Genomic DNA, 27,497 nt, shown 5'->3' on the forward strand with positions numbered 1-27,497 from the left:
TCACACCCAGAGAGACCGTCACCGTTCACATCAAACTGAGAGAGAGCGGAGAGAGACCGTTGCACCCAGAGAGACCGTCACCGTTCACATCAAACTGAGAGAGCGGAGAGAGAGCGTCACACCCAGAGAGACCGTCACACCCAGAGAGACCGTCACACCCAGAGAGACCGTCACCGTTCACATCAAACTGAGAGAGAGCGGAGAGAGAGCATCACACCCAGAGAGACCGTCACACCCAGAGAGGCTGTCACCGTTCACATCAAACTGAGAGCGGAGAGAGACGTCACACCCAGAGAGACCGTCACACCCAGAGAGACGTCACACCCAGAGAGACCGTCAGACCCAGAGAGACCGTCACCGTTCACATCAAACTGAGAGAGAGCGTCACACCGAGAGAGACCGTCACACCCAAAAAGACTGTCACCATTCACATCAAACTGAGAGCGGAGAGAGCGTCACACCCAGAGAGACCGTCACCGTTAACATCAAACTGAGAGAGAGCGGAGAGAGACCGTCACACCCAGAGAGACCGTCACACCCAGAGAGACCGTCACACCCAGAGAGACCGTCACACCCAGAGAGACCGTTTCACCCAGAGAGACCGTCACCATTCACATCAAACTGAGAGAGAGCGGAGAGAGACCGTCACACCCAGAGAGACCGTTCCACCCAGATAGACCGTCACACTCAGAGAGACTGTCACCGTTCACATCAAACTAAGAGAGCGGAGAGAGACCGTCACACCCAGAGAGACCGTCACACCCAGAGAGACCGTCACACCCAGAGAGACCGTTCCACCCAGAGAGACCGTCACACCCAGAGAGACCATCACACCCAGAGAGACCATCACACCCAGAGAGACCGTTCCACCCAGAGAGACCATCACCGTTCACATCAAACTGAGAGAGCGGAGAGAGACCGTGACACCCAGAGAGACCGTTTCACCCAGAGAGACCGTCACCATTCACATCAAACTGAGAGAGAGCGGAGAGAGACGTCACACCCAGATAGACCGTTCCACCCAGATAGACCGTCACACCCAGAGAGACTGTCACCGTTCACATCAAACTAAGAGAGCGGAGAGAGACCGTCACACCCAGAGAGACCGTCACACCCAGAGAGACCGTCACTATTCACATCAAACAGAGAGAGCGTAGAGAGACCGTCACACCCAGAGAGACCGTCACACCCAGAGAGACCGTCACACCCAGAGAGACCGTTCCACCCAGAGAGACCATCACACCCAGAGAGACCATCACACCCAAAGAGACCATCACACCCAGAGAGACCGTTCCACCCAGAGAGACCGTTCCACCCAGAGAGACCGTCACCATTCACATCAAACTAAGAGAGCAGAGAGAGACAGTGACACCCAGAGAGACCGTCACCATTCACATCAAACTGAGAGAGAGCGGTGAGAGAGCATCACACCCAGAGAGACCGTCACACCCAAAGAGACTGTCACCGTTCACATCAAACTGAGAGAGAGCGGAGAGAGACCGTCACACCCAGATAGACCGTCACCGTTAACATAAACTGAGAGAGAGCGGAGAGAGACTGTCACACCCAGAGAGACCGTCACACCCAGAGAGACCGTCACACCCAGAGAGACCGTCACACCCAGAGAGACCATCACCATTCACATCAAACTAAGAGAGCGGAGAGAGACCGTCACACCCAGAGAGACTGTCATACCCAGAGAGACCGTCACACCCAGAGAGACCGTCACACCCAGAGAGACCATTCCACCCAGAGAGACCGTCACACCCAGAGAGACCGTCACCATTCACATCAAACAGAGAGAGTGTAGAGAGACCGTCACACCCAGAGAGACCGTTCCACCCAGAGAGACCGTCACACCCAGAGAGACCGTCACACCCAGAGAGACCGTTCCACCCAGAGAGACCGTCACCATTCACATCAAACTGAGAGAGAGCGGAGAGAGACCATCACACCCAGAAAGACCGTCACACCCAGAGAGACCGTCACACCCAGAGAGATCGTCACACCCAGAGAGACCGTTCCACCCAGAGAGACCGTCACCGTTCACATCAAACTGAGAGAGCGGAGAGAGACCGTCACACACAGAGAGACCGTCACACCCAGAGAGACCGTCACCGTTCACATCAAACTGAAAGAGCGGAGAGAGACCGTCACGCCCAGAGAGACTGTTCCACCCAGAGAGACCGTCACACCCAGAGAGACCATCACACCCAGAGAGACCGTCACACCCAGAGAGACCGTCACACCCAGAGAGACTGTCACCATTCACATCAAACTAAGAGAGCGGAGAGAGACCGTCACACCCAGAGAGACCGTTCCACCCAGAGGGACCATCACCGTTCACATCAAACTGAGAGAGCAGAGAGAGACCGTCGCACCCAGAGAGACCGTCACACCCAGAGAGACCGTTCCACCCAGAGAGACCATCACACCCAGAGAGACTGTCACCATTCACATCAAACTAAGAGAGCGGAGAGAGACCGTCACACCCAGAGAGACCGTTCCACCCAGAGGGACCATCACCGTTCAGATCAAACTGAGAGAGCAGAGAGAGACCGTCGCACCCAGAGAGACCGTCACACCCAGAGAGACCATCACACCCAGAGAGACCATTCCACCCAGAGAGACCGTCACACCCAGAGAGACCGTCACCATTCACATCAAACAGAGAGAGTGTAGAGAGACCGTCACACCCAGAGAGACCGTTCCACCCAGAGAGACCGTCACACCCAGAGAGACCGTCACACCCAGAGAGACCGTTCCACCCAGAGAGACCGTCACCATTCACATCAAACTGAGAGAGAGCGGAGAGAGACCGTCACACCCAGAAAGACCGTCACACCCAGAGAGACCGTCACACCCAGAGAGATCGTCACACCCAGAGAGACCGTTCCACCCAGAGAGACCGTCACCGTTCACATCAAACTGAGAGAGCGGAGAGAGACCGTCACACACAGAGAGACCGTCACACCCAGAGAGACCGTCACCGTTCACATCAAACTGAAAGAGCGGAGAGAGACCGTCACGCCCAGAGAGACTGTTCCACCCAGAGAGACCGTCACACCCAGAGAGACCATCACACCCAGAGAGACCGTCACACCCAGAGAGACCGTCACACCCAGAGAGACTGTCACCATTCACATCAAACTAAGAGAGCGGAGAGAGACCGTCACACCCAGAGAGACCGTTCCACCCAGAGGGACCATCACCGTTCACATCAAACTGAAAGAGCAGAGAGAGACCGTCGCACCCAGAGAGACCGTCACACCCAGAGAGACCGTTCCACCCAGAGAGACCATCACACCCAGAGAGACTGTCACCATTCACATCAAACTAAGAGAGCGGAGAGAGACCGTCACACCCAGAGAGACCGTTCCACCCAGAGGGACCATCACCGTTCAGATCAAACTGAGAGAGCAGAGAGAGACCGTCGCACCCAGAGAGACCGTCACATCCAGAGAGACCATCACACCCAGAGAGACTGTCACCATTCACATCAAACTAAGAGAGCGGAGAGAAACCGTCCCAACCAGAGAGACGGTCACACCCAGAGAGACTGTCACAGCCAGAGAGACGGTCACAGCCAGAGAGACTGTCACAGCCAGAGAGACGGTCACAGCCAGAGAGATGGTCACAGCCAGAGAGACGGTCACAGCCAGAGAGACGGTCACAGCCAGAGAGATGGTCACAGCCAGAGAGACTGTCACAGCCAGAGAGACTGTCACACACAGAGAGACCGTCCCACCCAGAGAGAGACTGTCACCATTCACATCAAACTAAAAGAGAGCGGAGAGAGACCGTCCCACCAAGAGAGAGACCATCCCACCCAGAGAGACCGTCACACCCAGAGAGACGTCACACCCAGAGAGACCGTCACACCCAAAGAGACCGTCACACCCAGAGAGACCGTCACACCCAGAGAGACCGTCACACCCAGAGAGAGACCGTCCCATCCAGAGAGAGACCGTCCCACCCAGAGAGACCGTCCCACCCAGAGAGACCGTCCTACCCAGAGAGACCGTCACACCCAGAGAGAGACCGTCCCACCCAGAGAGAGACCATCCCACCCAGAGAGACCATCACACCCGGAGAGACCGTCACACCCAGAGAGAGACCGTCCCATCCAGAGAGAGACCGTCCCATCCAGAGAGACCGTCACACCCAGAGAGACCGTCCCACCCAGAGAGACCGTCCCACCCAGAGAGACCGTCCCACCCAGAGAGACCGTCCCATCCAGAGAGAGACCGTCCCATCCAGAGAGAGACCGTCCCATCCAGAGAGAGACCGTCACACCCAGAGAGACCATCCCATCCAGAGAGAGACCGTCCCACCCAGAGAGACCGTCCCACCCAGAGAGAGACCGTCCCACCCAGAGAGACCGTCCCATCCAGAGAGAGACCGTCACACCCAGAGAGACCTTCCCACCCAGAGAGAGACCGTCCCACCCAGAGAGACCGTCCCACCCAGAGAGACCGTCCCATTCAGAGAGACCGTCCCATCCAGAGAGAGACCGTCCCACCCAGAGAGAGACCGTCCCACCCAGAGAGACCGTCCCACCCAGAGAGACCGTCCCACCCAGAGAGACCGTCCCACCCAGAGAGACCGTCCCACCCAGAGAGACCGTCCCACCCAGAGAGACCGTCCCACCCAGAGAGACCGTCCCACCCAGAGAGACCGTCCCACCCAGAGAGACCGTCCCACCCAGAGAGAGACCGTCACACCCAGAGAGACCGTCCCACCCAGAGAGAGACCGTCCCACCCAGAGAGAAACCGTCCCACCCAGAGAGACCGTCCCATCCAGAGAGAGACCGTCCCATCCAGAGAGAGACCGTCACACCCAGAGAGACCGTCCCACCCAGAGAGAGACCGTCCCACCCAGAGAGAGACCGTCCCACCCAGAGAGACCGTCCCACCCAGAGAGAGACCGTCCCACCCAGAGAGAGACCGTCCCACCCAGAGAGACCGTCCCACCCAGAGAGAGACCGTCCCACCCAGAGAGACCGTCACACCCAGAGAGAGATCTATCATATGTCTCATGTTCCATAAGGTATCAGGGTCGGGGCGTCCGAGAAACAACGCGTCGGTTGGTAAGTAGGGACACAGTAACAGGAATGAATGGGTGGGTGTGTGTCTGTGTGTCACTGTGTGTCTGTGTGTCACTGTGTGTGTGTCACTGTGTGTGTCTGTGTGTGTGTGTGTGTGTGTGTGTGTGTGTGTGTGTGTGTGTGTGTGTGTGTGTGTGTGTGTGTGTGTGTGTGTGTGTGTGTGTGTGTCACTGTATGTGTGTGTGTCACTGTGTGTGGGTGTCACTGTGTGTGTGTGTGTGTGTGTGTGTGTGTCACTGTGTGTGTGTCACTGTGTGTGTGTGTGTGTGTGCCACTGTAACAGGAATGAACGTGCGTGTGTGTCACTGTAACAGGATTGAACGTGTGTGTGTGTGTGTGTCACTAACAGGAATGAACGTGTGTGTCACTGTAACAGGAATGAACGTGTGTGTGTGTGTGTGTCACTGTAACAGGAATGAACGTGTGTGTGTGTGTGTCACTAACAGGAATGAACGTGTGTGTGTCACTGTAACAGGAATGAATGTGTGTGTGTGTGTGTCACTGTAACAGGAATGAACGTGTGTGTGTCACTGTAACAGGAATGAACGTGTGTGTGTGTGTCACTGTAATAGGAATGAACGTGTGTGTGTCACTGTAACAGGAATGAACGTGCGTGTGTCACTGTAACAGGAATGAACGTGTGTGTGTGTCACTGTAACAGGATTGAACGTGTGTGTCACTGTAACAGGATTGAACGTGTGTGTCACTGTAACAGGAATGAACGTGCGTGTGTGTCACTGTAACAGGAATGAACGTGTTTGCGTGTTTGTCACTGTAACAGGATTGAACGTGTGTGTGTGTGTGTCACTGTAAAAGGAATGAACGTGTGTGTGTGTCACTGTAACAGGAATGAACGTGCGTGTGTGTCACTGTAACAGGAATGAATGTGCGTGTGTGTCACTGTAACAGGAATGAACGTGTGTGTGTCACTGTAACAGGAATGAATGTGTGTGTGTGTGTCACTGTAACAGGAATGAACGTGTGTGTGTGTGTCAACTGTAACAGGAATGAACGTGTGTGTGTGTGTGTCACTGTAACAGGAATGAACGTGTGTGTGTGTGTCACTGTAACAGGAATGAACGCGTGTGTGTGTGTGTGTGTGTGTGTGTCACTGTAACAGGAATGACCGTGTGTGTGTCACTGTAACAGGAATGAACGTGTGTGTGTCACTCTAACAGGAATGAACGTGTGTGTGTCACTGTAACAGGAATGAACGTGCGTGTGTGTCACTGTAACAGGAATGAACGTGTGTGTGTGTCACTATAACAGGAATGAACGTGTGTGTGTCACTGTAACAGGAATGAACGTGTGTGTGTGTGTGTGTCACTGTAACAGGAATGAACGTGTGTGTGTGTGTCACTGTAACAGGAATGAACGTGTGTGTGTGTGTGTGTGTCACTGTAACCGGAATGGACGTGTGTGTGTGTGTCACTGTAACAGGAATGAATGTGTGTGTGTGTGTCACTGTAACAGGAATGAACGTGTGTGTGTGTGTGTGTGTGTCACTGTAACAGGAATGAACGTGTGTGTGTCACTGTAACAGGCATGAATGTGTGTGTGTGTCACTGTAACAGGAATGAACGTGTGTGTGTGTCACTGTAACAGGAATGAACGTGTGTGTGTCACTGTAACAAGAATGAACGTGTGTGTGTGTGTGTGTGTCACTGTAACCGGAATGAACGTGTGTGTGTGTCACTATAACAGGAATGACCGTGTGTGTGTGTGTGTTTGTCACTGTAACAGGAATGAACATGTGTGTGTGTGTGTGTGTGTGTGTGTGTGTTTGTGTGTGTGTGTGTCATTGTAACAGGAATGAACGTGTGTGTGTGTCACTGTAATAGGAATGAACATGCGTGTGTGTCACTGTAACAGGAATGAACGTGTGTGTGTGTCACTGTAACAGGAATGAACGTGTGTGTGTGTGTCACTGTAACAGGAATGAACGTGTGTGTGTCTGTGTGTCACTGTAACAGGAATGAACGTGTGTGTGTGTGTCACTGTAAAAGGAATGAACGTGTGTGTGTGTCACTGTAACAGGAATGAACGTGTGTGTGTGTCACTGTAACAGGAATGAACGTGTGTTTGTGTGTGTCACTGTAAAAGGAATGAACGTGTGTGTGTGTCACTGTAACAGGAATGAATGTGTGTTTGTGTGTGTCACTGTAAAAGGAATGAACGTGTGTGTGTGTCACTGTAACAGGAATGAACGTGTGTTTGTGTGTGTCACTGTAAAAGGAATGAACGTGTGTGTGTGTCACTGTAACAGGAATGAACGTGCGTGTGTGTGTGTGTGTCACTGTAACAGGAATGAACGTGTGTGTGTGTCACTATAACAGAAATGAACGTGTGTGTGTGTGTGTGTGTGTGTGTGTGTCACTGTAACAGGAATGAACGTGTGTGTGTGTGTGTCACTGTAACAGGAATGAACGTGTGTGTGTGTGTCACTGTAACAGGAATGAACGTGTGTGTCACTGTAACAGGAATGAACGTGTGTGTGTGTCACTGTAACAGGAATGAACGTGTGTGTGTGTGTCACTGTAACAGGAATGAACGTGTGTGTGTGTCACTGTAACAGGAATGAACGTGTGTGTCACTGTAACAGGAATGAACGTGTGTGTGTGTCACTGTAACAGGAATGAACGTGTGTGTCACTGTAACAGGAATGAACGTGTGTGTGTGTCACTGTAACAGGAATGAACGTGTGTGTGTGGGTCACTGTAACAGGAATGAACGTGTGTGTCACTGTAACAGGAATGAACGTGCGTGTGTGTGTGTGTGTCACTGTAACAGGAATGAACGTGTGTGTGTGTCACTATAACAGAAATGAACGTGTGTGTGTGTGTGTGTGTGTGTCACTGTAACAGGAATGAACGTGTGTGTGTGTGTGTCACTGTAACAGGAATGAACGTGTGTGTCACTGTAACAGGAATGAACGTGTGTGTGTGTCACTGTAACAGGAATGAATGACGTGTGTGTGTGTGTCACTGTAACAGGAATGAACGTGTGTGTGTGTGTGTGTCACTGTAACAGGAATGAACGTGTGTGTGTGTGTCACTGTAACAGGAATGAACGTGTGTGTGTGTCACTGTAACAGGAATGAATGACGTGTGTGTGTCACTGTAACAGGAATGAACGTGTGTGTGTGTCACTGTAACAGGAATGAACGTGTGCGTGTGTGTGTGTGTGTGTGTCACTGTAACAGGAATGAACGTGTGTGTGTGTCACTGTAACAGGAATGAACGTGTGTGTGTGTCACTGTAACAGGAATGAACATGCGTGTGTGTGTGTCACTGTAACAGGAATGAATGTGTGTGTGTGTCACTGTAACAGGAATGAACGTGCGTGTGTGTCACTGTAACAGGAATGAACGTGTGTGTCACTGTAACAGGAATGAACGTGTGTGTGTGTGTGTCACTGTAACAGGAATGAACGTGTGTGTGTGTGTGTCACTGTAACAGGAATGAACGTGTGTGTGTGTGTCACTGTAACAGGAATGAACGTGTGTGTGTGTGTCACTGTAACAGGAATGAACGTGTGTGTGTGTGTGTCACTGTAACAGGAATGAACGTGTGTGTGTGTGTGTGTCACTGTAACAGGAATGAACGTGTGTGTGTCACTGTAACAGGAATGAACGTGTGTGTGTGTCACTGTAACAGGAATGAACGTGTGTGTGTGTGTGTGTCACTGTAACAGGAATGAACGTTTGTGTGTGTGTGTGTCACTGTAACAGGAATGAACGTGTGTGTGTGTGTCACTGTAACAGGAATGAACGTGTGTGTGTGTGTCACTGTAACAGGAATGAACGTGTGTGTGTCACTGTAACAGGAATGAACGTGTGTGTGTGTCACTGTAACAGGAATGAACGTGTGTGTGTGTCACTGTAACAGGAATGAACGTGTGTGTGTGTGTGTGTCACTGTAACAGGAATGAACGTGTGTGTGTGTGTCACTGTAACAGGAATGAACGTGTGTGTGTGTGTCACTGTAACAGGAATGAACGTGTGTGTGTCACTGTAACAGGAATGAACGTGTGTGTGTGTCACTGTAACAGGAATGAACGTGTGTGTGTCACTGTAACAGGAATGAACGTGTGTGTGTGTGTCACTGTAACAGGAATGAACGTGTGTGTGTGTCACTGTAACAGGAATGAACGTGTGTGTGTGTGTGTCACTGTAACAGGAATGAACGTGTGTGTGTGTGTCACTGTAACAGGAATGAACGTGTGTGTCACTGTAACAGGAATGAACGTGTGTGTGTGTCACTGTAACAGGAATGAACGTGTGTGTGTGTGTCACTGTAACAGGAGTGAACGTGTGTGTGTGTCACTGTAACAGGAATGAACGTGTGTGTCACTGTAACAGGAATGAACGTGTGTGTGTGTGTCACTGTAACAGGAATGAACGTGTGTGTCACTGTAACAGGAATGAACGTGTGTGTGTGTCACTGTAACAGGAATGAACGTGTGTGTGTGGGTCACTGTAACAGGAATGAACGTGTGTGTCACTGTAACAGGAATGAACGTGTGTGTGTGTGTCACTGTAACAGGAATGAACGTGTGTGTGTGTGTCACTGTAACAGGAATGAACGTTTGTGTGTGTGTGTGTCACTGTAACAGGAATGAACGTGTGTGTGTGTGTCACTGTAACAGGAATGAACGTGTGTGTGTGTGTCACTGTAACAGGAATGAACGTGTGTGTGTCACTGTAACAGGAATGAACGTGTGTGTGTGTCACTGTAACAGGAATGAACGTGTGTGTGTGTCACTGTAACAGGAATGAACGTGTGTGTGTGTGTGTGTCACTGTAACAGGAATGAACGTGTGTGTGTGTGTGTCACTGTAACAGGAATGAACGTGTGTGTGTGTGTCACTGTAACAGGAATGAACGTGTGTGTGTCACTGTAACAGGAATGAACGTGTGTGTGTGTCACTGTAACAGGAATGAACGTGTGTGTGTCACTGTAACAGGAATGAACGTGTGTGTGTGTGTCACTGTAACAGGAATGAACGTGTGTGTGTGTCACTGTAACAGGAATGAACGTGTGTGTGTGTGTGTCACTGTAACAGGAATGAACGTGTGTGTGTGTGTCACTGTAACAGGAATGAACGTGTGTGTCACTGTAACAGGAATGAACGTGTGTGTGTGTCACTGTAACAGGAATGAACGTGTGTGTGTGTGTCACTGTAACAGGAATGAACGTGTGTGTGTGTCACTGTAACAGGAATGAACGTGTGTGTCACTGTAACAGGAATGAACGTGTGTGTGTGTCACTGTAACAGGAATGAACGTGTGTGTCACTGTAACAGGAATGAACATGTGTGTGTGTCACTGTAACAGGAATGAACGTGTGTGTGTGGATCACTGTAACAGGAATGAACGTGTGTGTCACTGTAACAGGAATGAACGTGTGTGTGTGTGTCACTGTAACAGGAATGAACGTGTGTGTGTGTGTGTGTGTCACTGTAACAGGAATGAACGTGTGTGTGTCACTGTAACAGGAATGAACGTGTGTGTGTCACTGTAACAGGAATGAACGTGTGTGTGTGTGTCACTGTAACAGGAATGAACGTGTGTGTGTGTGTCACTGTAACAGGAATGAACGTGTGTGTCACTGTAACAGGAATGAACATGTGTGTGTCACTGTAACAGGAATGAACGTGTGTGTGTGTGTCACTGTAACAGGAATGAATGACGTGTGTGTGTCACTGTAACAGGAATGAACGTGTGTGTGTGTGTGTCACTGTAACAGGAATGAACGTGTGTGTGTCACTGTAACAGGAATGAACGTGTGTGTGTGTGTCACTGTAACAGGAATGAACGTGTGTGTGTGTGTCACTGTAACAGGAATGAACGTGTGTGTCACTGTAACAGGAATGAACATGTGTGTGTCACTGTAACAGGAATGAACGTGTGTGTGTGTGTCACTGTAACAGGAATGAATGACGTGTGTGTGTCACTGTAACAGGAATGAACGTGTGTGTGTGTGTGTCACTGTAACAGGAATGAACGTGTGTGTGTCACTGTAACAGGAATGAACGTGTGTGTGTGTGTGTCACTGTAACAGGAATGAACGTGGGGACAGATTGGGACAATTTGCAGAAGGTGAAAACTTCTACATCAGGAATTCATTCTTCAAGAAGAATCCACACACGGAGTATGGACATGGAGCGGCCCGGTGGAAATAAGAATGAAATGCACTATATCCAAGCTAACAAGAAACACGTGATGGCACACCGCACCGCGCTTCACCGCTTTCACACACGCAGTTACCGCGCTTCACCGCTTTCACACACGCAGTTACCGCGCTTCACCGCTTTCACACACGCAGTTACCGCGCTTCACCGCTTTCACACACGCAGTTACCGCGCTTCACCGCTTTCACACACGGAGTTACCGCGCTTCACCGCTTTCACACACGCAGTTACCGCGCGTCACCGCTTTCACACACGCAGTTACCGCGCTTCACCGCTTTCACACACGCAGTTACCGCGCTTCACCGCTTTCACACACGGAGTTACCGCGCTTCACCGCTTTCACACACGCAGTTACCGCGCTTCACCGCTTTCACACACGGAGTTACCGCGCTTCACCGCTTTCACACACGGAGTTACCGCGCTTCACAGCTTTCACACACGGAGTTACCGTGCTTCACCGCTTTCACACACGCAGTTACCGCGCTTCACAGCTTTCACACACGGAGTTACCGCGCTTCACCGCTTTCACACACAGAGTTACCGCGCTTCACAGCTTTCACACACGGAGTTACCGCGCTTCACCGCTTTCACACACGGAGTTACCGCGCTTCACCGCTTTCACACACGCAGTTACCGCGCTTCACCGCTTTCACACACAGAGTTACCGCGCTTCACAGCTTTCACACACGGAGTTACCGCGCTTCACCGCTTTCACACACGGAGTTACCGCGCTTCACCGCTTTCACACACGCAGTTACCGCGCTTCACCGCTTTCACACACAGAGTTACCGCGCTTCACCGCTTTCACACACAGAGTTACCGCGCTTCACCGCTTTCACACACGGAGTTACCACGCTTCACCGCTTTCACACACGCAGTTACCGCGCTTCACCGCTTTCACACACGCAGTTACCGCGCTTCACCGCTTTCACACACGCAGTTACCGCGCTTCACCGCTTTCACACACGCAGTTACCGCGCTTCACCGCTTTCACACACGGAGTTACCGCGCTTCACCGCTTTCACACACGCAGTTACCGCGCTTCACAGCTTTCACACACGGAGTTACCGCGCTTCACCGCTTTCACACACAGAGTTACCGCGCTTCACAGCTTTCACACACGGAGTTACCGCGCTTCACCGCTTTCACACACGGAGTTACCGCGCTTCACCGCTTTCACACACAGAGTTACCGCGATTCACCGCTTTCACACACGGAGTTACCGCGCTTCACCGCTTTCACACACAGAGTTACCGCGCTTCACCGCTTTCACACACGGAGTTACCGCGCTTCACCGCTTTCACACACGGAGTTACCGCGCTTCACCGCTTTCACACACGGAGTTACCGCGTTTCACCGCTTTCACACACGGAGTTACCGCGTTTCACCGCTTTCACACACGGAGTTACCGCGTTTCACCGCTTTCACACACAGAGTTACCGCGCTTCACCGCTTTCACACACAGAGTTACCGCGCTTCACAGCTTTCACACACGGAGTTACCGCCGATTGGTTTGCTGCAGATTACATCTGAATGGAAAGAACCAATCACCATCAATAACCTCAAGAATAAGCGCAGAGAATTTCAACAAGAGCTACAAAAAAATCGCTTCAGCTCAAAACGCCCACGGAACTTTAATAGACAATTGCCAAGAACGTCTGAAGATTGGAGCTGAGAGCGCAGAACTGATCCAATCCCGACGCGCGAGAACGGATCCAATCCCGACGCGCGAGAACGGATCCAATCCCGACGCCCGAGAACGGATCCAATCCCGACGCGCGAGAACGGATCCAATCCCGACGCGCGAGAACGGATCCAATCCCGACGCGCGAGAACGGATCCAATCCCGACGCGCGAGAACGGATCCAATCCCGACGCGCGAGAACGGATCCAATCCCGACGCGCGAGAACGGATCCAATCCCGACGCGCGAGAACGGATCCAATCCCGACGCGCGAGAACGGATCCAATCCCGACGCGCGAGAACGGATCCAATCCCGACGCGCGAGAACGGATCCAATCCCGACGCGCGAGAACGGATCCAATCCCGACGCGCGAGAACGGATCCAATCCCGACAAGCGAGAACGGATCCAATCCCGACGCGCGAGAACGGACCGATCCAATCCCGACACGCGAGAACGGATCCAATCCCGACACGCGAGAACGGATCCAATCCCGACGCGCGAGAACGGATCCAATCCCGACGCGCGAGAACGGACCGATCCAATCCCGACGCGCGAGAACGGATCCAATCCCGACGCGCGAGAACGGACCGATCCAATCCCGACGCGCGAGAACGGATCCAATCCCGACGCGCGAGAACGGATCCAATCCCGACGCGCGAGAACGGATCCAATCCCGACGCGCGAGAACGGATCCAATCCCGACGCGCGAGAACGGATCCAATCCCGACGCGCGAGAACGGATCCAATCCCGACGCGCGAGAACGGATCCAATCCCGACGCGCGAGAACGGATCCAATCCCGACGCGCGAGAACGGATCCAATCCCGACGCGCGAGAACGGATCCAATCCCGACGCGCGAGAACGGATCCAATCCCGACGCGCGAGAACGGATCCAATCCCGACGCGCGTGAACGGATCCAATCCCGACGCGCGAGAACGGATCCAATCCCGACGCGCGAGAACGGACCGATCCCAACAAGCGAGAACGGACCGATCCAATCCCGCCGCGCGAGAACGGATCCAATCCCGACGCGCGAGAACGGATCCAATCCCGCCGCGCGAGAACGGGTCCAATCCCGCGTCCCTGGGAGACCGCGTGGGCCAGTTGCAGAAAATATTGCAAATGCTCAACTTGCAGAGAGTTGGCCAGGAGTGGCGCCAATGGGAAAACCCCACCCTGATGGGGGGTATGGCACGAAAGCTGGAGCCGTGCCCACATGGACTGTGACTAAATCCGCCCCTGTGCTGGGTCATCCTACAATTCTACGGGACCTCCCCCAAATTTCAACCCGGGGGAGTGGTTTCCTGTCTTGGCGGATGCGGATGGAGAAAGCTGGAGGAAGGGTTGGCGACCCAGCCCATGCCCTTCAGTTGCGAGGAACCAGCGAGCCGTACAGACCACTAGTGCGAGCACCTCCATTGGTGACTATGGCCTGCAAACAAGAAGAAGGGCCTCTGATAACCACTCATCCCTACTCGGCTCCAGGAGGCTTCCTGATCCTCCGAGTAGAGGGTGTAGAGACGGTGGCATGTTTATACCTGCAGTGTCGACTGCCGGGCGGAGCGGTGAGCTCTACAGCACGATGCGCTCAATGTGGCCTACAATACTTATGGCCCATGCCGACATTCGTGCCGGTTCAGGCGGTAGAGGCTGCGGAAGATGCCGCTATGCTAACAGCGGAACTTCCCGGTGCGCTATGGAGGGAGACTACGGGTCTCGGAGAACAGGGACCAGCTCCGGTCATCAAGACAGAGCCAGCCGAGAAAACCGATCACCGACGCGGTGATAAAAGGGGGCCGCACCGCAGATCACCAAGCGGAATGCCCCGGCCTAATGCCAAATTGGAGTTCTCCGACGAGGAGTCCCTCAGCATTATTGCCGTTTCGATCCGACCGCCGGCGTACCACAGCAGCAGTACTATTAAAAGAGTGCCACTTACCTGTGTTGGTGAAGAACGGAGCCGAGTGTCGCCCATACCACAGCAAAGTCCCACGGCCGTGGTGACCAGCGGATCCGATGGCGACCGATCCACCCCAACGCCACGGAGTGGTAAGCAGAGTCCATGCTTGTCCCAGGCTCCGAGGGTGGCGACGGCGGAGGAAGGACGTGGTCAGGCCCAGGCGGCGCCACGACGGAAGAAGGCGTTGCCGGATATCGTGGTGGAGGAAGAAGTCTCGCTTGGGGACCCAACCCAAGATGGCGGCGAGACACGTGCGTGTCAAGGCATCGCTTCCGGTGGGCAGAGCGGAGCAGAGTGGGAGGCCCCTTCGCTCGAGCAGTGGAGGTCGGTCGCCTAAATCAAAGAAGAGCGGGCGATCGATGTGGAGATCAAAGAGTCGTGAGACCGGAGAGGTCGGAGAGTCCCTGCGGCGGAACCGGACCAGGTAGCGGTGAGGAGCGGGTCCTAGCCCCGCGGATACCGACGGTTCGGCCCTATCCCCAAACCCAAGCCCTAGCTAGACCCCAGGCCCTAGTTAAAGTCCCAGCCCCATTCACCTTCACTTTTGGGTCATCCTCAAGTTTAGGGATGTCAGGGGATTCCCGGGTCACTTCAGATGAACGGACTGGGAGCCTGGACTATGGGACATCCGATGATGGGTCGGTGGGAGGAGGGAGGATTACGCGACAGGTGTCGATATCCAGTGATTGTCCCAGTAATAGGTGAAAGATCAGTGCACAACTAAATAAACAATTCAAAAATGTTTAGTGAATAGTGATATAATAAATTGAATATATACGTGACCTTAAGCCAACATTGGACAAAAATAGAGCGTCTGCAGCTGCGGTTGCAGGGATGGCCCAGAGCACCCCCTAAAGCTTACAGATAAAAACTGAAAGAACACAGCGCACAACGCTCATAGTGCATTAAAAATATATTGACACAAACAATTATTAGAGTAGGTAATGTGCGTACATCAAAGTGATATTAGACAGGCATGTTAGGGAATTATATTACCCATACACCACGTGGAAGCCGAATTGGATGTCGTCACAGGTATAGGAAACTGCTTTGTGGTAACCTTGTTCCTGTAGGGTATGTAGGAGTCTTTCAAAGTCCCCGCTCGCATGTATACAGAGTCCAGCCCATCTGTGGCTCACAGGAGAATGGCTGCTTCAGACAGAGCTCCACGCCGGCTGGATTCCTCTGGCTGTCCTCCGTTCAGGTACTTCCGGGTTGGTGACGTCACTAGTACTCGCGTCGCACACCTCCTACCGGTACCGGATCAGCTCACAATATTGGGACAAGACAGTAAGGCAGAACACTGACACACTATCCAACGCGTTTCGAAACCATACGGTTTCTTCATCAGGGAAACGCGATGGTGGGCCCCCTTGTTTGAGGGATATGTGGCCTGGATCGATAGGACCTGGTTCATCCTAGAGCGGGATGGGGTGGTGGATCATTGGTGGGCCAAGGGAGAGTTTACGGAGGAGGATCACCTGAAGGAAACACAGGAGCGGTGGTATAAGATTAGACGAGGGTTAGTAGAACCAATGGGTCCGGGTGAGTTAGATGATCCGGTGGATCCCGATGAAACCCTGTCCTGGGTGTTGCCGGGGAGAGCGGGCACTGCTAAGTTGACAAGGGCTTGCCGAGCAGAAAGGGCCATTGTAGCCAAATACAAACGCTCCCATGGGTTGGAATACCCCTATGTCCCCGAGCCCCTCATGCAGGAGATAGAGGACCACAGGGATAGGTGGCTCAGGGAGGATATAGAGTACTATATGGTTAATAAGGGAGGTGCCATTAAGGGCCCCCAAGCAGAAGAAAGGATCTCCCAGTTGATGCGAGTTTGGAGCATTGGGCACAGCATATATATGCACAAAGCTGTGTATAGACCCGAGCGTGGCTTGCCCCGGGAGTATAGTGTTACAGTGACTGACATGGCGGGCAGAGAAGTGAAGAAGCCAGATCCTCGCCACTATTATTAGGTAGGCAGCATAGTGAGGTCTGTGTGTAATCTTGAGCGCCCCTGCTGGTCAGTGAGCGCTGTGCTATTACCAATTATGGACGTAAAGAATTGCTATGGCTTAATTATGTGTTCTTTTTGCAGTGTTTCCTGGAGAAAGGTACAGTACACCAAATTTAGGTCCCAGCCGGCACGGTGGGGATTCACCAGGGGGAGTATGTAGCCATGCATAACAATGGTCTACAGTCATCTCTCCTGCTGGCAGCAAAACCTGGTAAGTTACAGGAATGCCAGCAGTAATCATGGAGGTTTGCCCTCACACCCTGGTGAGGTGCCCTATGTATGGATGGGAGTGGCTACATGCTCTGAGTCCACAGTTAGTGACATCAGAGATGTGCCTGCTTCCTGAGGTATATAAGGCACTGCACTGCCTAAAGTTTTGTTGGTTGCTGCAGGGTGACGTGTGAAGCAGCAAGTTCTGATGGGCCCACTAGTGCAGTAACTAGTGGCACCGTTCTATATCCAGTTAGAAAAGGCCAACTGTGTCCAGGGACCTGGCACAGGGGTGATCTCCCTGCAAGGGAGAGGGGATCTCACTCCATTTGGAGGGCGTACCTTTTAAAGGGGAGTACGGAACAATGTGCGGCTGAAGCGTTGACTGTGAGGGGCAGCTGGCCCTTGTCACCATGCACAATAAAGATGACTTGTTCAACGAGAACCCCATGGTGTGAGTCTGCAATTACTCTCCAGGGGCCCTCATCACCAAGAAGGAGTTCCTCATCAGGACCCCCTCCCTGCGGACGCATAGATCCTGATGAGGTGGAGGCGCTGCACACGATATAGGTAGGACTCGCACCCACTACCTCGGCTGCCTGTCTGGCGTGACATCCCCTAATACCATCATGCGGGAGACTCAGGAGCCCTGTTGCCTACAGGTGCACCACCAGACATGAACATGTAATGAGGGCTGGATAGACCACAGGGGCCAATGTGAGATTGGGTGGGTCAGACTAAAAGGAATACCCGTTACATACACATCAGGGGACCCCGGGAACAGGGGGGGTACTCAGTACTTCTCTATCTCACAGCACAGAGCAGTCTGTATACTCAGGGGGGGACCCCGGGAACAGGGGGGGGATACTCAGTACTTCTCTATCTCACAGCACAGAGCGCTCTGTATACTCAGGGGACCCCGGGAACAGGGGGGGGGGGGTACTCAGTACTTCTCTATCTCACAGCACAGAGCGCTCTGTATACTCCGGGGACCCCGGGAACAGGGGGGGGGGGGATACTCAGTACTTCTCTCTCTCACCACTAAATCTCTCATCAGACGTTCTCGTTCACACCCCAGTACTTTCTCACCCGATGCTCTCTCCTCATGCTCTCGGTCTCTCACCCCAGCACCCTCTCCCTCCCCAGCACCCTCTCCCTCCCCAGCACCCTCTCCCTCCCCAGCACCCTCTCCCTCCCCAGCACCCTCTCCCTCCCCAGCACTCTCTCCCTCCCCAGCACTCTCTCCCTCCCCAGCACTCTCTCCCTCCCCAGCACTCTCTCCCACCACAGCACTCTCTCCCACCACAGCACTCTCTCCCACCCCAGCACTCTCTCCCTCCCCAGCACTCTCTCCCTCCCCAGCACTCTCTCCCACCCCAACACCCTCTCCCTCCCCAGCACTCTCTCCAACCCCAGCACCCTCTCCCACCCCAGCACTCTCTCCCTCCCCAGCACTCTCTCTCTCCCCAGCACTCTCTCCCACCCCAGCACTCTCTCCCTCCCCAGCACTCTCTCCCTCCCCAGCACTCTCTCCCACCCCAGCACTCTCTCCCTCCCCAGCACTCTCTCCCACCCCAGCACTCTCCCACCCCAGCACTCTCTCCCTCCCCAGCACTCTCTCCCACCCCAGCACTCTCTCCCTCCCCGGCACTCTCTCCCACCCCGGCACTCTCTCCCACCCCGGTACTCTCTCCCACCCCGGCACTCTCTCCCACCCCGGCACTCTCTCCCTCCCCAGCACTCTCTCCCTCCCCAGCACTCTCTCCCTCCCCAGCACTCTCTCCCACCCCAGCACTCACCTCTCTGAACGCGATTTTCAGCTCTCTCACTCCCACCATATTTTCTGTTTCCGCCAACATCTTCGGTCCAATCAATTCCACAAAATCTTCAAAGTCCACACGACCCCCCACTGCGAGACAGCAAGAGACAGCAAGAGACAGCCCAGCAATGAGTACATATGTACATTATATATGTGTATACTGTGTATAAATGTACAGTTACAGTATATTTGTTTATGTATACTGTATCACGTGTGTGTGTGTGTGTGTGTGTGTGTGTGTGTGTGTGTGTGTGTGTGTGTGTGTGTGTGTGTGTGTGTGTGTGTGTGTGTGTACACACATGACATATTATACCGTGTCAAGATTTATTATAAATCATTCTTCCTGGTAATGCACAGGTTATTAAGAATTTATATTAGAGTTAGGGACCCTTGAGATGTGGTCTGCCGTGCAGTGGCTCAGGGGCTTACAACACTCTGGCCAAAATGTTAAACTAAAAGACCATTTTATTTAATAGATATTTATATATATATATTTAGGCACTGTACCGTGTATGAGTTTCACTGGATGTGCACTGAGCTCTGTCTGTGTTTCATGTTCTGTCTCTGGTTTTAAATATATATTACCATGCTCAGTAGCACTCCTCTGTGACACCTATATGCTTATATATATGTTGTAGTTATTTTGGGGGTTCAATATGAGCTTGCAGGTGTCCTGTATGTTTTGACATAGAGAGACAGCCTGACACACAGATAAAGAGAGACAGCCTGACACACAGACATAAAGAGAGATAGCCTGACACACAGACATAGAGAGACAGCTTGACACACAGAGATAAAGCGAGACAACCTGACACACAGACATAAAGAGAGACAGCCTGACACACAGACATAAAGAGAGACAGCCTGACACACAGAGATAATGAGACAGCCTGACACACAGAGATAGAGAGACAGCCTGACATACAGAGATAGAGAGACAGTCTGATACACAGACAAAGAGAGACAGCCTAACACACAGAGAAACAGCCTGACACACAGAGAGACAGCCTGACACACAGAGAGTCAGCCTGACACATAAAGATAGAGAGACAGCCTGACATACAGAGAGACAGGAGACAGCCTGACACACAGAGAGACAGCCTGACACACAGAGATACAGAGAGACAGCCTGACATACAGAGAGACAGCCTGACATACAGAGAGACAGCCTGACACACAGAGAGACAGCCTTACACACAGAGAGACAGCCTGACACACAGAGATACAGAGAGACAGCCTGACATACAGAGAGACAGGAGACAGCCTGACACACAGAGAGACAGCCTGACACACAGAGAGACAGCCTGACACACAGAGAGACAGCCTTACACACAGAGAGACAGCCTGACACACAGAGATACAGAGAGACAGCCTGACATACAGAGAGACAGGAGACAGCCTGACACACAGAGAGACAGCCTGACACACAGAGAGACAGCCTGACACACAGAGATACAGAGAGACAGCCTGACATACAGAGAGACAGGAGACAGCCTGACACACAGAGAGACAGCCTGACACACAGAGAGACAGCCTGACACACAGAGATACAGAGAGACAGCCTGACATACAGAGAGACAGGAGACAGCCTGACACACAGAGAGACAGCCTGACACACAGAGAGACAGCCTGGCACACAGAGAGACAGGAGACAGCCTGACACACAGAGAGACAGCCTGACACACAGAGAGACAGCCTGACACACAGAGATACAGAGAGACAGCCTGACATACAGAGAGACAGGAGACAGCCTGACACACAGAGAGACAGCCTGGCACACAGAGAGTGCTCACTCCTCATTTTGATGTGCTGGGAGATCTCGATCAGTTCCATCTCTGTTGGCATGAAGCCCATCGTCCTCATACATTCCCCCAGCTCCTTATATCCAATAAAGCCGTCCTGGTCCACATCGAACTCAAGGAAAGCAGCGTGGAGCTCTGAGAGACCGCCAGGGAGAGAGAGAGAGACAGCCAGGGAGAGAGAGAGCTCTGAGAGACCGCCAGGGAGAGAGAGAGCTCTGAGAGACCGCCAGGGAGAGAGAGAGACAGCCAGGGAGAGAGAGCTCTGAGAGACCGCCAGGGAGAGAGAGAGACAGCCAGGGAGAGAGAGAGCTCTGAGAGACCGCCAGGGAGAGAGAGAGACAGCCAGGGAGAGAGAGAGCTCTGAGAGACCGCCAGGGAGAGAGAGAGACAGCCAGGGAGAGAGAGAGCTCTGAGAGACCGCCAGGGAGAGAGAGAGACAGCCAGGGAGAGAGAGAGCTCGAGACACAGCCAGGGAGAGAGAGAGAGACAGTCAGGGAAAGAGAGAGACAGCCAGGGAGAGAGAGAGCTCTGAGAGACAGCCAGGGAGAGAGAGAGAGACAGCCAGGGAGAGAGAGAGCTCTGAGAGACCGCCAGGGAGAGAGAGAGACAGCCAGGGAGAGAGAGAGCTCTGAGAGACCGCCAGGGAGAGAGAGAGACAGCCAGGGAGAGAGAGAGCTCTGAGAGACCGCCAGGGAGAGAGAGAGACAGCCAGGGAGAGAGAGAGCTCTGAGAGACCGCCAGGGAGAGAGAGAGACAGCCAGGGAGAGAGAGAGCTCTGAGAGACCGCCAGGGAGAGAGAGAGACAGCCAGGGAGAGAGAGAGCTCTGAGAGACCGCCAGGGAGAGAGCGAGCTCTGAGAGACCGCCAGGGAGAGAGAGAGACAGCCAGGGAGAGAGAGAGCTCTGAGAGACCGCCAGGGAGAGAGAGAGACAGCCAGGGAGAGAGAGAGCTCTGAGAGACCGCCAGGGAGAGAGAGAGAGACAGCCGGGGAGAGAGAGAGCTCTGAGAGACAGCCAGGGAGAGAGAGAGACAGCCAGGGAGAGAGAGAGCTCTGAGAGACCGCCAGGGAGAGAGAGAGACAGCCAGGGAGAGAGAGAGCTCTGAGAGACCGCCAGGGAGAGAGAGAGAGACAGCCGGGGAGAGAGAGAGCTCTGAGAGACCGCCAGGGAGAGAGAGAGACAGCCAGGGAGAGAGAGAGCTCTGAGAGACCGCCAGGGAGAGAGAGAGAGACAGCCGGGGAGAGAGAGAGCTCTGAGAGACCGCCAGGGAGAGAGAGAGAGACAGCCAGGGAGAGAGAGAGCTCGAGACACAGCCAGGGAGAGAGAGAGAGACAGCCAGGGAAAGAGAGACAGCCAGGGAGAGAGAGAGCTCTGAGAGACAGCCAGGGAGAGAGAGAGACAGCCAGGGAGACAGAGAGCTTGAGACACAACCAGGGAGAGAGAGACAGCCAGGGATAGAAAGAGAGACCACCGGGGAGAGAAAAAGAGAAAGCCGAAAAATGGCCTGAGAGACAGCCAGGTACAGGGAGAAAGAGACAGCCTGGGAGATAGCCAGGGAGGGAGACGGCCTGAGAGACCGCCAGGTACAGGGAGAAAGAGACAGCCTGGGAGATAGCCAGGGAGGGAGACGGCCTGAGAGACCGCCAGGTAGAGGGAGTAAGAGACAGCCTGGGAGATAGCCAGCGAGGGAGACGGCCTGAGAGACCGCCAGGTAGAGGGAGAAAGAGACAGCCTGGGAGATAGCCAGCGAGGGAGACGGCCTGAGAGACAGCCAGGTACAGGGAGAAAGAGACAGCCTGGGAGATAGCCAGGGAGGGAGACGGCCTGAGAGACAGCCAGGTAGAGGGAGAAAGAGACAGCCTGGGAGATAGCCAGCGAGGGAGACGGCCTGAGAGACCGCCAGGTACAGGGAGAAAGAGACAGCCTGGGAGATAGCCAGGGAGGGAGACGGCCTGAGAGACAGCCTGGTACAGGGAGAAAGAGACAGCCTGGGAGATAGCCAGGGAGGGAGACGGCCTGAGAGACAGCCAGGTAGAGGGAGAAGAGACAGCCTGGGAGATAGCCAGGGAGGGAGACGGCCTGAGAGACCGCCAGGTACAGGGAGAAAGAGACAGCCTGGGAGATAGCCAGCGAGGGAGACGGCCTGAGAGACAGCCAGGTACAGGGAGAAAGAGACAGCCTGGGAGATAGCCAGCGAGGGAGACGGCCTGAGAGACAGCCAGGTAGAGGGAGAAAGAGACAGCCTGGGAGATAGCCAGGGAGGGAGACGGCCTGAGAGACCGCCAGGTAGAGGGAGAAGAGACAGCCTGGGAGATAGCCAGGGAGGGAGACGGCCTGAGAGACCGCCAGGTAGAGGGAGAAAGAGACAGCCTGGGAGATAGCCAGGGAGGGAGACGGCCTGAGAGACCGCCAGGTAGAGGGAGAAAGAGACAGCCTGGGAGATAGCCAGGGAGGGAGACGGCCTGAGAGACCGCCAGGTAGAGGGAGAAGAGACAGCCTGGGAGATAGCCAGGGAGGGAGACGGCCTGAGAGACCGCCAGGTAGAGGGAGAAAGAGACGGCCTGGGAGACAGCCAGGGAGGGAGACGGCCTGAGAGACCGCCAGGTAGAGGGAGAAAGAGACAGCCTGGGAGATAGCCAGGGAGGGAGACGGCCTGAGAGACCGCCAGGTAGAGGGAGAAAGAGACAGCCTGGGAGCCAGGGAAACAGAAAGACACGCAAAGCTAGAGAGAGCCAGGGGAAGTCAGTATGAGAGACACCCAGAGAGAGAGAGAGAGAGACAGCCTGGGAGAGAGAGAGAGACAGCCGGGGAGAGAGAGAGCTCTGAGAGACCGCCAGGGAGAGAGAGACAGCCAGGGAGAGAGAGAGCTCGAGACACAGCCAGGGAGAGAGAGAGAGACAGCCAGGGAAAGAGAGAGACAGCCAGGGAGAGAGAGAGCTCTGAGAGACAGCCAGGGAGAGAGAGAGACAGCCAGGGAGACAGAGAGCTTGAGACACAACCAGGGAGAGAGAGACAGCCAGGGATAGAAAGAGAGACAGCCAGGGAGAGAAAAAGAGAAAGCCGAAAAATGGCCTGAGAGACCGCCAGGTAGAGGGAGAAAGAGACAGCCTGGGAGATAGCCAGGGAGGGAGACGGCCTGAGAGACAGCCAGGTACAGGGAGAAAGAGACAGCCTGGGAGATAGCCAGGGAGGGAGACGGCCTGAGAGACCGCCAGGTAGAGGGAGAAAGAGACAGCCTGGGAGATAGCCAGGGAGGGAGACGGCCTGAGAGACAGCCAGGTAGAGGGAGAAGAGACAGCCTGGGAGATAGCCAGGGAGGGAGACGGCCTGAGAGACAGCCAGGTAGAGGGAGAAGAGACAGCCTGGGAGATAGCCAGGGAGGGAGACGGCCTGAGAGACCGCCAGCGAGGGAGACGGCCTGAGAGACAGCCAGGTAGAGGGAGAAAGAGACGGCCTGGGAGACAGCCAGGGAGGGAGACGGCCTGAGAGACCGCCAGGTACAGGGAGAAAGAGACAGCCTGGGAGATAGCCAGGGAGGGAGACGGCCTGAGAGACCGCCAGGTAGAGGGAGAAAGAGACAGCCTGGGAGCCAGGGAAACAGAAAGACACGCAAAGCTAGAGAGAGCCAGGGGAAGTCAGTATGAGAGACACCCAGAGAGAGAGAGAGAGAGACAGCCTGGAAGAGGGAGGGAAGACAGCAAGGGAGAAGGGGGAGGGAGAGATAACCATGGAGAGGGAGTGGGGAAGAGAGAGACAGCAAGGGACAAAGAGAGGGGGGGGGGGTACTGATGAGAGAGAGGCAGCCAAGGATAGAGAGACAGCCAGCCTGGGAGAAAGAGAGAAACAGAGATCCAGGGAGAACAAGCTGGGGACAGGCAGTCTGAGAGACAGCCAGGGAGAACAAGCTGGGGACAGGCAGTCTGAGAGACAGCCAGGGAGAACAAGATGGGGACAGGCAGTCTGAGAGACAGCCAGGGAGAACAAGATGGGGACAGGCAGTCTGAGAGACAGCCAGGGAGAACAAGATGGGGACAGGCAGTCTGAGAGACAGCCAGGGAGAACAAGATGGGGACAGGCAGTCTGAGAGACAGCCAGGGAGAACAAGATGGGGACAGGCAGTCTGAGAGACAGCCAGGGAGAACAAGATGGGGACAGGCAGTCTGAGAGACAGCCAGGGAGAACAAGATGGGGACAGGCAGTCTGAGAGACAGCCAGGGAGAACAAGATGGGGACAGGCAGTCTGAGAGACAGCCAGGGAGAACAAGATGGGGACAGGCAGTCTGAGAGACAGCCAGGGAGAACAAGATGGGGACAGGCAGTCTGAGAGACAGCCAGGGAGAACAAGATGGGGACAGGCAGTCTGAGAGACAGCCAGGGAGAACAAGATGGGGACAGGCAGTCTGAGAGACAGCCAGGGAGAACAAGCTGGGGACAGGCAGTCTGAGAGACAGCCAGGGAGAACAAGATGGGGACAGGCAGTCTGAGAGACAGCCAGGGAGAACAAGATGGGGACAGGCAGTCTGAGAGACAGCCAGGGAGAACAAGATGGGGACAGGCAGTCTGAGAGACAGCCAGGGAGAACAAGATGGGGACAGGCAGTCTGAGAGACAGCCAGGGAGAACAAGATGGGGACAGGCAGTCTGAGAGACAGCCAGGGAGAACAAGATGGGGACAGGCAGTCTGAGAGACAGCCAGGGAGAACAAGATGGGGACAGGCAGTCTGAGAGACAGCCAGGGAGAACAAGATGGGGACAGGCAGTCTGAGAGACAGCCAGGGAGAACAAGATGGGGACAGGCAGTCTGAGAGACAGCCAGGGAGAACAAGATGGGGACAGGCAGTCTGAGAGACAGCCAGGGAGAACAAGATGGGGACAGGCAGTCTGAGAGACAGCCAGGGAGAACAAGATGGGGACAGGCAGTCTGAGAGACAGCCAGGGAGAACAAGATGGGGACAGGCAGTCTGAGAGACAGCCAGGGAGAACAAGATGGGGACAGGCAGTCTGAGAGACAGCCAGGGAGAACAAGATGGGGACAGGCAGTCTGAGAGACAGCCAGGGAGAACAAGATGGGGACAGGCAGTCTGAGAGACAGCCAGGGAGAACAAGATGGGGACAGGCAGTCTGAGAGACAGCCAGGGAGAACAAGATGGGGACAGGCAGTCTGAGAGACAGCCAGGGAGAACAAGATGTGGACAGGCAGTCTGAGAGACAGCCAGGGAGAACAAGATGTGGACAGGCAGTCTGAGAGACAGCCAGGGAGAACAAGATGGGGACAGGCAGTCTGAGAGACAGCCAGGGAGAACAAGATGTGGACAGGCAGTCTGAGAGACAGCCAGGGAGAACAAGATGGGGACAGGCAGTCTGAGAGACAGCCAGGGAGAACAAGATGGGGACAGGCAGTCTGAGAGACAGCCAGGGAGAACAAGATGGGGACAGGCAGTCTGAGAGACAGCCAGGGAGAACAAGATGGGGACAGGCAGTCTGAGAGACAGCCAGGGAGAACAAGATGGGGACAGGCAGTCTGAGAGACAGCCAGGGAGAACAAGATGGGGACAGGCAGTCTGAGAGACAGCCAGGGAGAAGGCAAAATAAGAAAGCATGTGAGAGAGCCAATGAGAGAAAGAGACAGCCTGATACACAGCTAGGAGAAAAGCGAGAGAGAAGCTGAGAGACAACAACGGGAGAGAGAGTCTGAGACAGCAAGAGAGACAGAGAGAGATAACCATGGGGAGAGAGAGCAAGGGGCAGAGAAAGATTGAGACACAGCTTGAGAGAGTCACAGACATGTTGTTTTCGACAGTCACACACTCACCATCCATCTCCTCTGGGGCCAGGTCTCTCTCCTAATTGGTTTAGAGCATAATGGGTTAAAGCGGACGGTTTCATGCTGTCTAAGTGTCTCTCTTGCTGTCTGTGCCTGTCTCTTGCTGTCTGTGCCTGTCTCTTGCTGTCTGTGCCTGTCTCTTGCTGTCTGTGCCTGTCTCTTGCTGTCTGTGCCTGTCTCTTGCTGTCTGTGCCTGTCTCTTGCTGTCTGTGCCTGTCTCTTGCTGTCTGTGCCTGTATCTTGATGTCTGTGCCTGTCTCTTGCTGTCTGTGCCTGTCTCTTGCTGTCTGTGCCTGTCTCTTGCTGTCTGTGCCTGTCTCTTGCTGTCTGTGCCTGTCTCTTGCTGTCTGTGCCTGTCTCTTGCTGTCTGTGCCTGTCTCTTGCTGTCTGTGCCTGTCTCTTGCTGTCTGTGCCTGTCTCTTGCTGTCTGTGCCTGTCTCTTGCTGTCTGTGCATGTCTCTTGCTGTCTGTGCATGTCTCTTGCTGTCTGTAGCTGTCTCTTGCTGTCTCTTTGTCTGCACAGAAATATGAAATATACAATATAACAATCACCCACACAGTCACATATCGTCAGACAATGTCACACAGAATCACTGTCAAAGTGTCACACACACACATTGTCACAGTGTCACACACACACACACACACACTCACAGTGTCACACACACACATTGTCACCGTGTCACACACACATTGTCATTGTCACATGCGCATTGTCATCGTGTTACACACACATTATCACAGTGTCACACACATTCACTGTGTCAGACACACATTATCACAGTGTAATACACATTGTCACCGTGTCACACACACATTATCAGTGTCACACACACATGGTCACAGTGTCACACATGCATTGTCACAGTGTCACACACACACAC

At 53.9% G+C, this 27,497-nt stretch overlaps 1 protein-coding gene across 1 annotated transcript in view; it reads right to left on the reverse strand.

Annotated features, from left to right (window-relative positions):
• The window catches only part of LOC142473393 (calcium-binding protein 2-like), a 112,112-nt gene that overhangs the window by 80,843 nt on the left and 3,772 nt on the right, over nt 1-27,497 (reverse strand). The window contains exons 2-4 of the mRNA XM_075580641.1: nt 26,602-26,632; nt 20,783-20,926; nt 18,970-19,079 (exon numbers count right to left, since the gene is read on the reverse strand). Of these exons, the coding sequence (XP_075436756.1) occupies nt 18,970-19,079; nt 20,783-20,926; nt 26,602-26,632 (285 nt within the window). The remainder of the gene's footprint in view (nt 1-18,969; nt 19,080-20,782; nt 20,927-26,601; nt 26,633-27,497) is intronic.

This window comes from Ascaphus truei, assembly GCF_040206685.1.
Source record: "Ascaphus truei isolate aAscTru1 chromosome 8 unlocalized genomic scaffold, aAscTru1.hap1 SUPER_8_unloc_1, whole genome shotgun sequence".
In the NCBI taxonomy this organism is placed as follows: domain Eukaryota; kingdom Metazoa; phylum Chordata; class Amphibia; order Anura; family Ascaphidae; genus Ascaphus; species Ascaphus truei.